Source organism: Ceratotherium simum, chromosome 15 (genome assembly GCF_057802395.1).
Source record: "Ceratotherium simum simum isolate JZ-2026a chromosome 15, ASM5780239v1, whole genome shotgun sequence".
Taxonomy (NCBI): Eukaryota; Metazoa; Chordata; class Mammalia; order Perissodactyla; family Rhinocerotidae; genus Ceratotherium; species Ceratotherium simum.
In genome coordinates this window covers 61,802,106-61,821,314 of record NC_141914.1, presented here as the reverse complement: position 1 = coordinate 61,821,314, position 19,209 = coordinate 61,802,106, and the positions used below count along the sequence as shown (strand labels likewise).

General features: G+C 38.9%; 2 protein-coding genes across 4 annotated transcripts in view; one reads left to right on the top strand and one right to left on the bottom strand.

Annotated features, from left to right (window-relative positions):
• Nucleotides 1-19,209, bottom strand: part of GFM1 (G elongation factor mitochondrial 1) — a 48,211-nt gene that overhangs the window by 12,205 nt on the left and 16,797 nt on the right. For all 3 annotated transcript variants that reach the window (XM_014796235.2, XM_087440113.1, XM_087440114.1), the window contains exons 9-13: nucleotides 14,072-14,209; nucleotides 12,495-12,596; nucleotides 10,781-10,837; nucleotides 8,088-8,225; nucleotides 7,121-7,203 (exon numbers count right to left, since the gene is read on the bottom strand). In XM_014796235.2, the coding sequence (XP_014651721.1) occupies nucleotides 7,121-7,203; nucleotides 8,088-8,225; nucleotides 10,781-10,837; nucleotides 12,495-12,596; nucleotides 14,072-14,209 (518 nt within the window). The remainder of the gene's footprint in view (nucleotides 1-7,120; nucleotides 7,204-8,087; nucleotides 8,226-10,780; nucleotides 10,838-12,494; nucleotides 12,597-14,071; nucleotides 14,210-19,209) is intronic.
• LXN (latexin) lies at nucleotides 1,308-7,089 on the top strand. The gene is made up of 6 exons (XM_004441684.3): nucleotides 1,308-1,522; nucleotides 2,650-2,712; nucleotides 3,813-3,990; nucleotides 4,288-4,424; nucleotides 6,444-6,506; nucleotides 6,764-7,089. Exons 1-6 carry the CDS (start codon nucleotides 1,394-1,396, stop codon nucleotides 6,860-6,862), a joined length of 669 nt encoding a protein of 222 aa, XP_004441741.1. The 5' UTR covers nucleotides 1,308-1,393; the 3' UTR covers nucleotides 6,863-7,089.

Genomic DNA, 19,209 nt, shown 5'->3' with positions numbered 1-19,209 from the left:
TGAAAAGGGTATTTGAGGAGAACAACACATTACAAATACATTTTTGTTAACTTTTTTTTAAAAAAGCACCACCACAACATATATGTCTACTCGGAGAACCTTCAAAAATCCATTTTGAGAAAAAGAACAAAGAATCTTTATTTCCAAGCCAACAAGCTAAATAAAGGGGCAGTTTGGTCATACATCTAATGAAAAGAAACCTTATCTTCCTGATCTAGAGCAAATAGTTCCTTTAAAGGTGACACAAGAAAGTAATTAAGAAATCTAGAGAGTGGAAATGCACTGCCTGCTAAACCTCTGCGCCTGCTTAAGCACCTTTAAAAACTCCTGATTTGTTAGAAGCTATCTCAACGTAGGACTTTGTATAAGTTTTTTTTTTTTAATAATTTTATTTATTTATTTTTTCTCCCAAAGTCCCAGTAGATAGTTGCATGTCATAGCTGCACATCCTTCTAGTTGCTGTATGTGGGACGCGGCCTCAGCATGGCCGGAGAAGCGGTGCTCTGTGGGCACCCGGGATCTGAACCCGGGCCGCCAGCAGCGGAGCGCGCGCGCACTTAACCGCTAAGCCACGGGGCCGGCCCATGTATAAGTTTTTAAGTATGTATTAATCCTTGAAGTAAAAATTTCTAAGTGATTCAGAAAAGTGGAAGCATGGTGTTATACCAAAACTTCATCTTTCTAAGATGAGTAAAGCGAGAGGGGTGTAGATGCATTTTTTTAATCTCTCCTGATCCAAATTACATAATCCTCCAAATTAATGCTAGTTTGCAGTCTCATAGACTCGGGCAGAACTTGTCCAACCCTACCAAAACTTGGGGATGAACAAGCCTGTTCCCGGACTCTCACGATGGGAAGGGAAAGGAAGGGACGGGAATCCCGCAGGACCTGGCGCTCCCCTGCACTTTGCCCCGTGCCTGACACCGGGGGTGGTGTATAAGGAAGCCGTGCTCCGCTCCGCAAGTGAAGCAACCAGACTCCTTCCAGGGAGAGGAAACCGGAGGCCCCAGAGGAAACGCTCCATAAATGCCAAGGCCAGAAAGCCCCTCCCCGCACTTCCAGGAAGGTTACTAAAAGGAAGGATGAAGCCCCTGCCCACACGGCACCCCTCGCGCCTGAAAGGAACGGCTCCGCTCGCAGAAACCTGGCAGTAAATGAGGGCGGGACAGGGCGGGGCCCCAGGACAGCCCGTCGAGCAGCCGGCGCCGGCGCAGCGTCCTGAACCCTAAAGAGGGAGGGGAGGAGGAAGGCCGGCCCCGCCCGCCCGCCCAGCCCCGCCCCGCCCCGCCGGCGCCACGCTGCTGACCGCCGACCTTCCCGCCCTGGCACCGGAGCGGCTGCACGGGCGGCGCACCGTCCCGTTAGGCTCCCGCTGCCCCGCCGCTCACCGAGAATGGAAATCCCGCCGACCCACTACCCCGCCTCCAGGGCGGCCTCGGTGGCGGAGAGCTGCATCAACTACCAGCAGGGGACCCCGCACAAGGTGTTTCTAGTGCAGACCGTCCAACAGGCCAGCATGGAGGTGAGTCGGCGGCGGGCGGGGGCCGCTCTCTGGGGACAGCGCGGCCACGGTGGTCTCACGGGAAGGCAGACGCATCGACAGTTTTCACGGGCACTAGTACGAGGAAAGGGGAGAATGTTCTCACTGGGGGCGGCGTTCTCCCCTTTCCCCGAGTGAAACCTGTAGGATCTGCTAGCTACTACGTTTCCTACTGACTACTCCAATCTGGACCAACAAAAACTCCTGTCTTACAAACCATTCTTCGTTGCCTAAATTTTAAGAACAATCCTTTGACCAAAATGGAGGGGGAAACAGTGAGAGACTGACAACCAAAGTCCGAGAATAAAAGCATTGTGGACTGAAGCTTCGCTTTACCCACCAAAACACTCCTGCCACTGACTGCCATAAATGATGTGCTCCCTCTGGCTAAAGGATTGAATTAAATGCTTAAGGCCTCAGCAATCACTAAGTTTGTTTCCATTTTCCTAAAATCTAATGGATTTGACATTGCCCCTTATTTTTCTGACATAACTTTAACTGCTAACAGTCTTTAAGAGCTGACAGGAAGCAGATGTTATTTCAAAACTGCACCAGATAACAATTAGGCATAAACTCTCAATTGTATCTTGATTGAAAAGTGAAATACCTAAATGTTTGTCTTACTGTTATAAAATTTGTTAAAGTATCATTTTGCAGGTCCACTAATATACAAGTAAAAACATCTCTAACCACTTTGTACTAATCTGCCTCAAAATGGAATTCAGCTTCATAGGGCTTTATGAAAAATCTTTTCAACGGTGTATCCTATTTGTCATCTTTAGAATTCAAAGTTGTTTCAAGCTTTCTTATGTAGAGATTCAGGATCACAGACCCAGAGGTTGAAGTCCTTTGACGAGTGAAAATTAATTGTAACTCACTTTACTTATATATGCTTTTATCCCACCCTTTTGTTCTCATCCAAAATAAACCTGATAGACAACCTACTAAATTAGATGTTACAGACATGGTGACATGCATTTCTCAAAGCCTAAGACTCTAATCATTTACCCCTCCCAGTAAGCCCCCCAACCAAATGAGAATGGGTTCTTCTAACAATGCAAAGAATTGAGTTATTGTTATAATAACTCACCACATTTTCTTAATTTTAGGATATTCCAGGAAGAGGACATAAGTATCACCTTAAATTTTCTGTGGAAGAAATTATCCAAAAAGTAAGTGAAACATCCTTTATTATTAAATAAAATTTGATTCTAAATATTCCCGAGCACCTTTGCTAATCAAATCATAGGATTAATTTTTTTCTTTTAAAGCTGTTGTGAAATCCCTGCCTTGAAAAAAATGATGACCATACAAGGGTCAGTTTTACTCTTTTTGTATATTCTGAGATACATGAAGTATTTCTATTGAGCTATTTAGAAAACAGACTTCATATACTTCAGTTCAAATAAATTCCCTTTAAAAATGTTATATACTCCTAGGGCAGTCTGAACTCATGCCTAATATGAACAAGTGAAATAATTTACTCTCCAATCATCATCACATTTTTATGTCGGCCTTTCTCATTCTGTTTTTGATTTTCTTTTATTTAAAGAAAGCAAATGCTTTTAGATATTTATGAGCAATAGAATGGCCAACTGATAGCACCGTGTTCAGAGCAGTAATGGGGCAGGGAAATTTTTTAAAATGACACACCTATCAAATTATTAACGAGACAAACTTAAAAGGAACTGCAATTTGTACCATAACCATCTTGAAATTAAAAATGGCTTGCCCTTTTGTTGGGCATAATTCAGAAGAGATACAGGCTAACATAAGGAGATTCATTAAAAGGCATTTGAGCTGCCAGACAGCCATCTTTACCAAGCAGAACCAATGCTACAGTCTTCTCATTTTACATCTGGGTACAGTTTGCTATATTTGAGCTTGAGAAAATTTCTGTTATTTCAGGAGCAGAGAAGAGTAACAGAAAGACTTAAAAAGTAATCAGAGTCTGGAGTTGGTATATAAAGTCAGACTAAAATCTGGCCTTGCAAATGGACACCCCATTAATACTGAAATATATTCAAAGTTTTAAGATGAATTTATAGGATTATGAGACCTTATAAGTTATAAAATAAGTTATCTATTTTAGATACCTCTAAGAAAATTACTAGGCCATCCCCATTGGATACCGCTGGAATATTACTCTGAAGTCAGGTCTGAAAGAACACCATTAGGGGGCCAACGCCTTAAATGTTATATCTCAGAGCACAATAATTAGTAATCAATGGCCATCTACATGTAAAGATCATTTGCCAAATGTTTCAAACAGCAAGTTACAGTGAACTGCACAGCAGAAGTACTTTACCCTCCAATGGGACAACATACTGCACCAGAAGTCAACTTCACATTTGAAGGAGAAATTGGAAAGAACCCAGATGAAGAGGATAACACATTTTATCAAAGACTCAAGTCCATGAAGGAACCACTAGAAGCACAAAATATTCCAGGTATATAAATATGGCATGGAAAAATATATCTTTTCAATTTTAAGATCAGTATCAATTATCTATGCTCAAAATTTATGTTAACACTATGTTGGAAATATACTGGCTTTTGCAAAAACATTCATTACCAATCTAATTCAACAAAAAAAGGCCTTGGAAACTTTATAGATCCATGGCTTAATTATTTTCTGCACATGTATGAAGGAAACTAAGACAAGACTTAGAATTTAGATTTTTTAAAAGGTTAATACTTTATATATAAAATAATTCCATTTATTATATAAATGTTTCCCTCACTAGACAGTTTTGGAAACGTATCTCCAGAAATGAAGCCGGTTCGACATTTAGCCTGGGTTGCCGGTGGTTATATAATATGGCAGAATTCTACTGAAAACACATGGTATAAAATGGTAAAAATTCAAACTGTCAAGCAAGTGGTAAGTAATTTCTATAAAATATACTACTGACAGGGTTAATATTTACTGAAAGTGTTATAATTCATGATTGGATAAATAATGCCCCTTTAGTCATTTTGTATTTAAAATAGTGAGCCCAGTAATGTGAAGGAGTCAGTGATAGCAAAGGCTGGAGAAGGTGAAGCTGCAGGTTCAAGAAAGTGAAGTTGTGAGTTATAAATAATTCTGCATTCAGTTTTTGTGCTCAGCTTAATATAGATTATTCCCCTTGGCAACCTAAATTTCTTCAAATTGCTATAGCCATACAAGAGTGACACTTGCCTCTGCTTGTTTCCTCTACTGAAAAGGTGGTGCCAGAAGTAGTCTGAGACATGGCTGGCAATTTTTCCCCAGGGATCAGCCCCAGGGAACAAAACTATTGGCATCTCAGGATTTGTGAAGCTTGCTGTATATGATTTTCTTTTATAATCCATTTAGTCATAATTTACAACCTCATATGTTACTTGTTGCTAGCCTTGGTTTTCTTAAGTCTGATATGACTATTCTGAACTGCCTCTTTCTGGACGTTAAAGAGATAAAAATCAAATCTTTGATTTTAGCTTTATTAAGAGGTTAAAAAGAAAATAATACGTCAACTAGTATCTAATGGAAAACAAGAAAAAGAGAATGTAAACAAACCACAACAAACAGTTCTAGTCAGCTCTGTTAAGAGAAAAGGACTTTCCAGCCGACTGGTTTCAGCTTGTTGGTAACAAATTGCCAGGCAGCTGGAGCACCTTTACTCCACAGGCTTCTGCACCCACTTACTAGATGCCTATGGGCACTGGAGGGCAGGATGCCCAATTACAATACTCAGAGTGTGAGGCCAAATACCCAGCATAAATATTACAAACAACATTTTAAGAAACAGAGCCTTTTTCTAATGCATTTTTGTAGGCATCAACCTTGGTTACAAGATTCCTATAGGGGTACTGAGGCCTCAAATAATTGAGTAACTGGTCCAGGTTACAGAGCCTATATAATCATAATTATGATTTTCAAACCATGTTTTTATAGTAAAATATGCAGAGGACAGTGCCAGTAGTTTCATGAAAGAAAAACTCCTGTAACCCTTCACCAAATTGTAGTTTTAAAGCATTACTGAAAATCTCAACAAAAAGGTTTAACCACTGCTTCAGGCTATATATATTATATATCTTTACCTATTAAGATCCAACATGTAAGGAACCTTACTGATTTTTACCTTATCTTTAAAGGACATTCTTTGTTGATGTATTCAAAGAAAGGATTACTTCAAGATACTATAAGGAGAGAATAGGATACTTTTATTTGGCCCTGGGGCCACATTTATAATCACAGTTAACCTAAGAAGCCATAGGAGCTTGTGCCACCCCTGGGAGTCTAGGGCTTGTTTCAATACACCAATTCTAAGCCTTAAAGAGCCTTGTGTAAGTACAGCAAACCTCTGATGAGCGTGGTTTTAAACTACATGGATGCAGTATTTCTGTGGAGCTGATGTAGCATAAATACTTTATATGCCCAAAGCAATAAGCAGCAGAGATCGAAGCTTTAATTACAAAATCAGATAACTACATTCATTACATTTTACTATTTTCATTTTTTTTAAAAGAATTTCTATTATAAAATTGGTTTCCTTTAATGTAAACACTCATTTCACTAGTTTATCCCTTAGGTGATGCTTTTCTGAACAATGGAAACACTAAGGAATCTTAAATGACAAAATATAGATTGTAATGCTCTTAAGTAGCTACCACAACCGAGAAACCAAAACAGAAAGGGTAAATGACTTTTGGAGTAACAAATGAAAAATCATGATTTTAAAATGTAGTTTGAAAAAAAACTTATTTCTAAGAGAACAGCTTTTCTGTCAGGCTAAATAAATTATGACATTCAATTTTTATTTCTACTGAAGTGGAAGTATTATAATCATCTACTAATGAAACTGATTTTTAAAATTAAAGTATCATTTTTGCCAATGATATTAAGTTTTAAACACCAGGTTTTTATTTTTTATTATAGCAAAGAAATGATGACTTCATTGAGTTAGACTATACCATTCTACTTCATGACATTACATCTCAGGTGAAGTATCATGTATCTTTATTTGAAAATTGAGACTTGTTTTGTACTCACAGTATGCCTTATTAATTTTGACTTTAAATCAGAATTCATGTAAATGCAAATAGGCACCAGGTTGAGTATATTATACTGGTAGCAGTTTAACGTGTTTTGTGCTATTCTTTATTAGGACTGTTTTGTCTCTAATAAAATATAAATCCAACTCTGTTTTCTTAAATGTTTTCTGGATTTTATCATAGTATTAGTTTCCTTGCTTGCAGGAGATTATTCCCTGGCAAATGCAAGTTCTCTGGCACCCACAATATGGTACTAAAGTAAAACATAACAGCCGTCTGCCAAAGGAAGCACAACTGGAATAAATGAAGACCCTAACTCTGGATGAAGTGTAAACAAGCTTATTCATGATGTGTATTCCAGTCTTCATTGATATCTAGCTTAAGGAGCCAAACAAATCCCAATGTATCACTTAGTGTAAGTGTCTCGATTACAGTACTATACAGCTTCCATAATAAAGTGTCACAATGTACAAGTGTCTTTTAACAGTAACAGTGCTATGTATATCCCATAATAAAAAGCTTCAATTCCAGCCTCACAGGGTGTTCGTGTTGCATACTTACGGTACAGGAGCAGTAATGGTCTCCCTGAAAGCAACTTTTGGTTTTCCTGTGATACAAGGACACCCATATTCTCTTTCCATCCTCTAAAAAGAGCAGGGAAGATAATGTTTTGGTATATTTAAATTAAAAAAATAAACTGAAAGAAGAAAAATCCTAAGAATCTTAACTACTTTAGAAGCATTCATTTAAATACAACAGGTAAGCAATTGATGTCTTAAATCATGTAAGTATCTTACAAGGATTAGATACATGATATTAAACAATACAAACTGTTTTTATGGATTTTATATAAATGAATTTTAATTTATTCTGATTAATTTACACTTACCTCCAATTAATCTATCCACTGAAACTTCACTTTTATTCCATCTTACTACATATTCACTGGAATAGCATATGAATCTGTTGTCAGAATTTTCTATTATCTCAACTTCAAAGATACAATCACAACCAGAATTTTTATTTTGGTTGAAAACAAAAATCTTTTGTTTTCATTCATATAAACACAAGACCTTTCCTAGGGAAGTACAGGCCCCATCTAGCCACTCTTTTATCTATAATAATAATGATCTTCAAGTACTGACTTGAGAAGAAAACAGGCAAGAAGTGGCCTGGAGAGTGGGTACTGGTGGGCTGACTTTCTCAGCAGGTTGTCTCCCTGAGGCTGGGGCCAGGATATAAGTGACCCAGCTAACCATGACCTGGGGATGGATGGATGGTATTCCTGCAAATCCCCTGAGCCTTGATTCTAGAAGCCTGCAATGTTTTACAAATAAAAAGATTTAGAGATCAAAAATAATTTGTAACACATAGAAGAGGAAGCAGTATACTGTATCTGAATACAAACCAGAGTGAAGGTTGGAGAACCAATATTAGTTTATGGTCATTAGACTGAGAATTACTGACTTACTCTTAACAAAACACAGACATAAACAGAGTGTAAATTAACTTCCTTGTTATTCATTACCTGAGCATAGATTTCCAGGTGTAATTCTCCCATTCCAGATACAATTGTCTCTTTGCTTTCCGTGTCAAAGTGGACTTTAAATGTGGGATCTTCTCTTGTAAACCTGCCAATACCTTTTGAAAATTTTTCCAGATCATTCTTTAAAAAAAGAAAGTCATTACACATTTTAATAAGCATTGATAAGCAATGAGACTGCTGAACAAACTTTACTGAATGAAATCAAATACATAAGCAGTTAAGAATTAAAAATGATCCACCATCTAGTTCCTAGGCCACACATTTTTAATATGTGAGCGTGGATACCACACAGCCAAGAGAGCAGGGAATAGCTGATAGAATTGTCTTTCCATATCAAGATACAAACCAAGAGTCCAAGACTTAACTCTATGCCCTTTCCTATTATATTGACAAAAACTGTCCATCTGTGGAAAATTGCCCATAAAGCAGAAAGTAGCATCTGTGTTACTGTGTTATATTTCAGAAATCCTATATATAATTGAAGGAATCAGCATGTTTACCCAGATGCTATTGTAGATTCAAGAGGACAGGTAAGACCAACTGTAAGGCAAATGCCCCCCCCGAGACTTCTCCTTTTCAAAGCAATCTGCTTGGATGTGGTGTGATGCACCTGTATTCTCCTCACATGTAATTCCCTACAGGGTAAGCAGAATAATGGCCCTCTAAGAATATGCCCATATCCCCCTAAACCTCTGAATATTACCTTACATGGCAAAGGGACTCTGCAGATTTGATCGAGGTTACAGACTTTAAGATGGGGAGATTGTCATGAATAATCTGGGTGGGCCTAATGTAATCACATGGGCCATTTTTAAAAATTGGAAGAAGAATGCAGAAGGGTAGGTCGGAGAGATGCAAAGAGGGAAGAAGAGGCAGGAGACATCTGAAGCATGAGAGGGACTCATTTTGCTGTTGCTGGCATTAAAGAGGAAGGGGGCGACAAGCTTGGGAAGGTGAGCAGCCTCTAGAAGCTGGGAATGGCCCTCAGGTGACAATCAGCAAGGAAAAGGGGACCCCAGTCCTACAACCACAAGGAGCTGAACTCTGCCAACAATCTAAGTAAGGAAATAGTCCTCTAGAGCCTCCAGAAAGGAACATAGCTCTGCCAGTATCTTGATCTTAGCCCATTAAGAACTGTGTCCGATTTCTGACCTACACAATTGTAAAATAATACATTTGTGCTGTTTGAAACCACTTAGTTTGTGGTAATTTCTTATAGTAGCAATAGGAAACTAACACACCCTGAATCATCAGTATTAACAGCTATCACCTGTGGCTGGAGCTGTGCTATGTGTTTTGTACACGTTATCTCAGACTCTAACAATAATACTGCAAGATAGAATTATCCAAATTTGCAGGTAAGGAAACTAGGTACAGAGAAGTCAAATGACTTGCTCAAGGCCACACTGCTAGTGTGTGGCAAAGTTGGGATTGAATCCTGGGTTAGTCTCTCTCCAAAGTCTTTTCCCTTTTCCCTGGCTAGCCAGGAACTCCCTCCCTCCACTACTGAGATTCACAGCTTTATGCAATGACTTCATTATTTGATTTAAATTCATTTACTCCAGCAAGCAGACAATCCTGAGACATCAAAAAATCTTCTGGATATTGCATTTGATTTCCCTCCATTATTGTGAACTATCCACAGTTAAATGTCTTACTTAAACTTTGCATTTAGGAATGAAGAAACACTATCTTTAACTTCTAGCCCTGCATATTCTGAAGGGACAAGCAAACAATTTAGCAAAGCACTTGGAACAAACTGTGGCATCTGTGTGGTAAGGTGTAAGGTTCATCTTTCCTCAAATTTCTGAGATGGAGTCATTCAACGTTTCTTGTCACCTCAACATTCTCTTTTCTATAATGAGAAATGTCTGGAAAATCTCAAATTCCTCAAAATAGATGAAGTAGTAGCTGTTAATGTATCCACAAGACAATAAATCAGAATATGTTCTTAACTGACAGTTCCCAGACGACAAGAGGTCAGAGAACGTTCACTCAATGCATGAATGAGTTCATTTCAATATACCATATGAATATGATTGTTATGAATGTCCAGGCAACTTAAGAAATAAACAAATTATGGTTCAAGATGAGGACTATTTCCAGTGGCAAGCAATATGAACACAGAACCTCTTCAAGCAATTTTGGCTTTGTACAAAGCTAAATGACATCAAATCCAATCATAAAACTGTTATATTTGAAAGTGAGAAAAACAGCTTGTAGGCTTTCTATGTTATAATCAGACATTTACTTAATAACTACCTGAATCTGAAGGTGTATTCTAATTCATGAGGCAATTAATCTGTGCGATATTCTAGAGTACTTCACAGTGAGGTTTTCCTACAACTTGGGACAAATGCCCCTGCTTCCCCTTTTCCATCCCTGTACAGTCTGAAGCTAGCAAGTCACACTTACCACTCTGGGGCCAATGACACAGTAAAAAGTTATAAAGCACAGTCTCATGAATACTTTTAATACTATCAATTTCTTCAAATGTACTGAGGAGTAATTACTACCGACAGACTGGGAAATTTTGAAAGGTGATCTCAATACCAAAAGAGGAAATAGAGACCATAAGACTGCTGGTTATCACAAGATACTGTGCATTATGTAGACAGATAAAAAAGAGCTCAAGTTTTTATTGTAATATAATGAGCATTAAATCAAACTCCTACCTTGTTAGAAGGCTTCATTGCTATTGAAATGACAGGATCAGGAACATGAATTGACTCCTAAAATATTGTTTAAAAAAACAGAGAAGAATTCAAATATAGCAACGTATGGGTCAGGGATGAATTAATTTTAATGTTCTACTTTACAACAGAACAAAGGACAAACGCTGGGCAACATCTTTAGGCCAGACAACATATATCTTGAGTCTGTTTTGCACTAAATAAATATATTAATTAATAAATAAATAACAGTGTCCACTTATATGATCTCTTCCCTCTCAAAATAACAAAAATAAAGACTCTGTTTATTAACTTAACTGTTGAAGACCCTTAAATTTTACTGACCCTTTGTTCAACATAACCATTATAATGAATCCAAATGATGAGATGTGGAATTCTTATGGGTTGGTGGCTACATTTGCTGTTGCTATCTTCTGATAAGTTACTTTATTTAATCAAAATATACTATAATCACTGATAAGAGAAACAGAGAAAAGCCATTAGAGTTTTTTATACATAGGATACCTCACTTAATCAATCACAACTCTGAGAGGCAGATATTATTTTTCCCATTTTGCAAATAAAATCATTAAAGGCTTGGAAAGAAGATAAAATAATTTGGCCAAGGGCCAGTAGGGAGTATAGGGCAGAGGAGAGACTCTAACCAAGGTCGATTTGCTTCAAAGCCTGAGTGCTTCACACCTCCAGTCCCTTCATATTGCCAGTGATGGGTATTTAGAGAAGGGCTTATCAATAATACTTATAAAACTTTCCCTTTTTCTAGATCCCCAAAAACTTGTATAGATTTATTTATTTTTATAGTGTCTTAAATCATTTCTTAAACCACAGACATTAGAGAATATCTTATACACAAAAACTAAATTACAAAATTGTGAGTTCATCATCGGATACAGGAGCTATTATAGTGTTCATCTGGTAGGGTTGGACCAGTTCTTACACAAACGACCCATTGTAAATTCCTTCACTGCAAATTACCTATCCCCTAAGTACTCATATGCTTTCTTTACTGAATTCAGGGGAGGGACCACCCTCATGAACAAATGGTTACACTGTAGGAGAGCCTGCTCTCCTATAGGGGCAAAAAAGGGAAGTGAATGAAGAGGATTCGACGTAGCAACTGCCCGAGCATGCTCTTCCCTTCAAGGTCGGTGACTGATGAAAAGGGACCTGCGAGTTCCACAGGGCAGGCTGCATGTCTAGCTGCATCTTGCCTTCAGAGCATGGTTCCGTTCTGTTCTGTTATCCCCAAGTCTAGCCTAAACGTTAGAGTCTGGTCTAGCAGTTCTCTAGGGTATTGAGGGTCTGCTCTCTGGCTGCTGAGTTAACAAGGAAAGAGCACTCCGTTGGGACTAGCCTGATGATGGAGACAGCTATTAGAGAGGCACCCAAAACGGGGAGGCAGATCTCAGGGCAGAGGAGTCAGAGCTACACAGCCCAGGTGTATCTACTGGAGAGTTTCCCTCCAAGCTAAACCTTGGAGGATCGTGCAATGATTTTACTAAGGAAAACCAGATAAGTTTGTTTATACAGAACACTTGTCTAATTGACATTTAAAGAGCCACAGCCCATCTATACTTGATGCCTGTGGCACTCGATGAAAACTTCAGTGGTTGTTTTTCTGAAGTCTTAAATGTACTACATAAAAACAGACTTCTGCAACTCAAGTGATAAATAGCTTTGAAATTAAATGACTTACCATAGAAAGAGCACTATTGTCTTTGTTTGTGAATGTGTCTCCACTAGCACAGTCAATGCCAAATAATGCACAGATGTCTCCAGCAAACACTTCCTCAACATCCTAAATAAAGAAATAACACAAAGTGACACTTGCAAGCAATACAAATCAGGACACAGTAACTAGAAAATAACTGCACAATAAACATTGTCCATAAATAAACAGGGCAGAGTCTCACCATGAATTCTACAAAGAATGAATTAGCCAGAACCAATGCAACACCAACAATCAACCATGGCAAGGCATACCTTTAACAGGGCCCTTATCTAAACCACATCTCAATCGACAAGATTTTACTTTAAATGGAAACTCAGAGATCCGGCCTCATTACTTGGAGGATCTGCAATATTGACAGAACACAGAGCTTCACAGTTCTAAAGTTATTTCTATGGAATTAAAAAAGCATGTACTGTATGCGCTGCCACAGTCCAACAATGAGATGTGAATAACAAAGGCATAGAAGGAAAATCTGCAAAGGAAGTTTTGAAAACAAGGTGAACAGAGCCCATTGTACTTAATCTTAATTTCGCACAGATGTAAGCAGTTAAGAAAACACAGGAACTCTAAGAACAAAGCATTGGTGCCCCTAAGCTTCCTACTTTTTGTCCTTTTATATTAACAGTTCATTCATAACAGCTGTGGCTATGAATGAGCAAGTGTGTGTGTCTTTCTTTAATGGTTACACAACTGTACAGCTCTCCCAGCTTCTGGGCCATGAAACAGCTGTGACATCACTAATCACTCAAGCCTGCGCCCTGTTGCCTATCTCAGAAAATAGCAATGCTGCCACCCTAAATTTCTGAATGTCAAGATTTTGCTTAGACTACTAAATTGCTCCAGGAATATAGAGCTGAACTGGGAAAAGCTGAGAGTATAAGACAACCTCACCTACTCGGTATTCTTGACAAGGCCTAACCCTAAGGACCACAGAACGCCAGGACAGATTCAGAGCCAATTCAAGCCATAAGCCAAAGATTATTTTCCAGACCAGACCTTGAGAGGTTTTCAATCTTCAGATAGATTCCAACATCAATAGGGCCCTTCTAGGGGCTGGTCTTATGAATACAAAGCCCTAGGGTACAAAAGAGCTTTCACATCTGCCATATTTCAGAATGTAAATCCACTAAATAATGTGGGAAATTATGTGTGAATTTATTACTCTCACTTACCTTTGAGAACCACAGTTCCACTGTCCTAAAAACCTATTATACTCTTTGTAATAATAGCTCTTGAGAAAAGGGCTGAATTTTGTGTTCTGAGTCTCAGGGAACTAATTGTCCCTTCTCCTTAACCTTGGTTATTGAAGAAATACAGCTAACTCATAAATAGTGTTTTAGAATGTGTTCTTAACATCTGCTGATTTAGCCTATACCAAAGTGCTCTATCATAATTGTAGCACAGCTAATTAAAAAGGAGGAAGCCAGGAAAACATGTTCAACTAGAAGTGATTTTCTCATGGGGTTCAGGACACCAAGAAGGTAGATCTATTTCACATGGATTAGAGAAATTTCTGACCTCACAGCAATGACCATACTTGCCTCCATCATGTCAGCATGCATGCGAACGAGCCGCTGCACTCGCACTTTCTTCCTTGTCCTGGTGTTATAGATGGTGTCACCCTTCTTCAACTCTCCTTGATAATTGCGAACGTAAGTTAACTGTCCAAATCGACCTGCCTAGAAATCAAGATTGGGTAAGGGGAGAAAAAATCAAAAAGAAACATAAAAATCAAAATTAGGAGTGATGTCAGCATCATGGCAGAATGACTTCTATCTCTCCCCTCTAAGTTACAACCCGTAGGACATCGAAGGACAAACAAAGGACTCTCTGCACAGCACACCAGAATGCCTGAGAGATCCATACATCTATACATCTGAAGGTGATGAACTGAACCTCTGGGAGGCAGTGGAACTAGGGGAGCAGTCCCCGTCCCCTCCCCCAGTGGTGGCGACTCCAATACCGGCCCTCCCCAGCAGCAAGGGCTGCATCCAAAACGCAGATACCCCTGGCGGTGGTACCCTGACCTGAGGTTTCAAAAAGCACACTGGTACCGGAGACCAGACGCTGCAGGAGCAGCCACACTCGTGGCTTAACCCCCACCCCTCCCCCAGCAGTGGTAGGTGGCACCTGTGACCTGAGGCTTCAGGAGCCACAGCAGTACCTGTAACCCGGCCTCCAGTGGTGGCACTCCCAACACCGGCCCTACCAGCAGTGGGAGCTGCATAGAAGACCCTGGGACCCTGTCAGTGGCAGCAACACCCATAAACCCAGAACCCCTGGCAGCAGTACTGCCAGCACCCCTCAGATAACCCGGGAGCAGCAGTGAAGGTGGTGCAGGTGGCAGCAGCACCTGAGCCCACAGAGAGCAGTGGGAGAACATGAGACCGAGGCAACCCCGGAAGCAGCAGAAGTGCTCCCAATGTGGTGACCCTGGTGGCAACACCTACGACTGCAGTGACATCGTAAGCAGCAAGGCAGCAGCAACCTTGGAGGCACAAGCAGCACAAGAGGGCACTGAGATGCCTCTGGCAGAGGCCGTGGAGGGTGGAAAGTGCAGGCTCTCAAATACTACCAGAAGCAGCTCAGAATCAAAGTAAACAAAGCCTTACCCAAATAAGAAAGGGGATTACTACCACAAATGCACCAGCAGAGGATCAACTCATCAAACACCACGAAGAACTATAGTAACATGGTAGAACACAAAAAAAATGACCACTCTCCCAAGACCAAACTTGAAGCCACAGAAGATTGCGATCTAACTGACAGAGAATTCAAAATAGCTGACATGAAGAAACTCAGTGAGTTACAAGAAAACTCAGCGAGACAGTTCAATGACCTCGGGAATAAAATTAATGAACAGAAGGGAGTGCTTCACCAGAGATTGAAACTCTAAAAACAAAAACAAATTCTGGAGATCAAGAACACAATTAATGAGATGAAAAATAAAGTAGAAAGCATTGGAAATAGAGCAGACCATATGGAAGAGAGAATTAGCAAGCTCAAAGACACAAATCTAAAAATGATTCAGGTGGTAGAGGAGAGAGAACTAAGATTTTTAAAAAAAGAAAAAAAAATGGAGAAATATCCTACTCAAGTAGGAAAAGAAACATAAGGATAATGGGTATCTCAGAAGGAGAAGAGCAGGAGAAAGGAGCAGATAGCTTATTCAAAGAAATAATAGCTGAGAACTTCTCAAACCTGGGGGAGGAACTGGATATACAAGTCCATAAAGCTAAAAGAACTCAATTATCTCAACACAAAAAGACCTTCTTCAAGGCACTTTTTATTAACACTGCCTAGTCAATGACAAAGACAGAATATTAAGCGCAGCCAGAGAAAATAACTTAGAAAGAAACCCCCATCAGGCTATGAGCAGGTATCTCATCAGAAACTCCACAGGCTAGGAGAGAGTGGAATGATATATTCAAAACATTGAAAGACAAAAACTGTCAGCCAAGAATACTCTATCCAGCAAAATTATCCTTCAGATGTGAAGGAGAAATAAAGGCTTTCCCAGACAAACAAAAGCAGAGGGAATTCATTGCCACCAGACCTGCCTTATAAGAAACGTTGACAGGAGCCCACCTACCTGAAACAAAAAAACAAAGGTTTACAAAGCTTTGAGCAAGGAGATAAACAGAGAGAATCAGAAAATTGCACCTCTCTAACAGAAGAGGTTAGTAAACTTAATTATAACATAAAGGTAAAAGGGAAAGAAAGCATCAAATATAACTACAACCACTTCAATTTGGTAACAAACTCACAACACAAAAAAAGATAATTTGTGACAACAAAATAATAGAAGGAAAAGGATGGAACCTGCTTAGGCTAATCGAGATAAGATGCCATCAGTAGAAAAAGGACTATCTCATCTATGAGATCTTTTATACAAACCTCATGGTAACCATTAAACAAAAAATCAGAGCAGAGTCACAAATCATAAAAAAAAGAGGAAACTGGGAAATACATCACAGAAAACCATCAAACTGAAACGGCACTCAGAAATAAAAGGAAAATGAAACAATGGGAATATAGAACAACCATAAAACAAAACATAAAATGGAAGTATTAAGTCCTCATATATCAATAATCAATGTAAATGTAAATGAATTGAACTCACCAATCAAAAAACACAGAGTAGTTGGATGGATTAAAAAACCAGACTTAACAATATGCTGCCTCCAAGAGACACATCTCAGCTCTAAAGACAAACAGAGATTCAAAGAGAAGGGATGGAAAATGATACTCCAAACAAATGGCAAGCAAAAGAAAAGTGTAGCCATATTTATATCAGACAAAATAGACTTCGAGCCAAAAAAGATATCAAGAGACAAAGATGGACATTATATAATGATAAAAGGGACATTCCACCAAGAAGACATAACATTTATTAATATATATGCACCTAACATAGGAGCACCAAAGTATATAAGCAACTATTAACAGACCTAAAGGGAGAAACTGACAGCAACACAATAATAGTAGAGGACATGAACACCCCACTTACACCAATGGATAAATCACCCAGACAGAAAGTCAACAAGGAAACAGTGGCCTTCAAAGAAACACTAGACCAGATGGACTTTAATAGATATATATAGAACATTCCACCCCAAAGCAGCAGAATACACATTCTTCTCAAGTGCACATGGAACATTCTCAAAGACAGACCATATGTTGGGAAACAAAACAAGCCTCAATAAATTTAAGATTGAAATCATATCAAGCATTTTTTTCTGCCCACAATTGCTATGAAACTAGAAATCAACTACAAGAAGAAAGCTGGAAAAGCCACAAATATGTGGAGACTAAACCACATGTACTGAACAACTATTGGATCAATGAAGAAATAAAAGGAGAAATCAAACACCTGGAGACAAATGAAAGTGAAAATACAACAAACCAAGGCTTAAGGGATGCAGCAAAAGTGGTACTAGGAGGGAACTAAATAGCAATACAGGCCTACCTCAAGCAACAAGAAAAATGTCAAATAAACAATCTAACACTAATCCTAAAAGAACTAGAAAAAGAAGAACAAACAAAGGCCAAAGTCAGTAGAAGGAAGGAAATAATAAAATTCAGAGCGGAAATAAATGAAATAGAGAATAAAAAGACAATAGGAAAAAAAAAATCAATGAAACTAAGAGCTGGTTATTTGAAAAGATAAACAAAATTGACAAACCCTTAGACAGACTCACTAAGAAAAAAGGAGAGAAGGCTCAAATAAATAAAATCAGAAATGAAAGAGGAGAAATTACAGCATATACCACAGAAATAAAAAGGATTATAAGAGAATACCATGAAAAGCTATGCACCAAAAAACTGGATAAACCAGAAGAAATGGATAAATTCTTAGACTCATACAACCTCCCAAAACTGAATCAAGAAGAAATAGAGAATCTGAATAGACCAATCACAAGTAAAGAGATTGAAACAGTAATCATAAACCTCCCAAAAAACAAAAGTCCAGGACCCGATAGCTTCTCTGATGAATTCTTTTTTTTTTTTTTTTAACAGTTTTATTTATTTATTTATTTTGTGTGTGTGTGTGAGGAAGATCAGCCCTGAGCTAACATCCATGCTAATTCTCCTCTTTTTGCTGAGGAAGACCAGCTCTGAGCTAACATCTATTGCCAATCCTCCTCCTTTCCCCCCCCCCCAAAGCCCCAGTAGATAGTTGTATGTCACAATTGCACATCCTTCTAGTTGCTGTATGTGGGACGCAGCCTCAGCATGGCCGGAGAAGCGGTGCGTTGGTGCACGCCCAGGATCCGAACCCGGGCTGCCAGTAGCGGAGCACGTGCACTTAACTGCTAAGCCACGGACGGGGCTGGCCCTCTGGTGAATTCTACCAAAGATTCAAAGACGATTTAATACCTATCCTCTCAAAGTCTTCCAAAAAATTGAAGAGGACGGGACGATTCCTAATTCATTTTACGCCAATATTACCCTGATACCAAAACCAGACAAGGACAACACAAAAAAGGAAAACTACAGGCCCATATCGCTGATGCACTTAGATGCAAAAATCCTCAACAAAATATTAGCAAATCAATTACAACAATACATTAAAAGGCTCATACACCACAATCAAGTGGGATTTATTCCAGGCCCAAGGATGGCTCACCATCTACAAGTCAATCAAGGTGATTCACCACATTAACAAAATGAAGAATAAAAATCACATGATCATCTCGAAACAGAAAACCTCTGACAAGATTCAACATCCCTTTATGATAAAAGCTCTCAATAAAATGCGTACAGAAGGAAAGTACTTCAACATAATAAAGCCCATATATAACACACAGCCAACATCATATTCAATGGTGAAAAACTGAAAGCTATTCCTCTAAGAACAGGAAGAAGACATGGGTGCCCACTCTCACCACTCTTATTCAACACAGTATTATAAGACGCAGCCAGAGCAATTAGGCAAGAAAAAGAAATATTGGAAACACTGGAAAGGAAGAAGTAAAACTGTCACTATTTGCAGATGACATGATTCTATATACAGAAAACCCTAAAGAATCTACCAGAAAACTATTAGAAATAAATAACAAGTACAGCAAAGTTGCAGGGTACAAATTCAACATACAAAAATCAGTGGCACTTCTATACACTAACAGTGAACTAGCAGAGAGAGAAGTCAAGAATACAATCCCATTTACAACTGCAA

Coding starts and splice junctions, on each gene's coding strand:
- LXN (XM_004441684.3), top strand. CDS start 1,394: ATGGAAATCCCGCCGACCCACTACCCCGCCTCCAGGGCGGCCTCGGTG. Junction 1,523..2,649: donor TCCAACAGGCCAGCATGGAG/GTGAGTCGGCGG, acceptor TCTTAATTTTAG/GATATTCCAGGAAGAGGACA. Junction 2,713..3,812: donor TGGAAGAAATTATCCAAAAA/GTAAGTGAAACA, acceptor TGTTTCAAACAG/CAAGTTACAGTGAACTGCAC.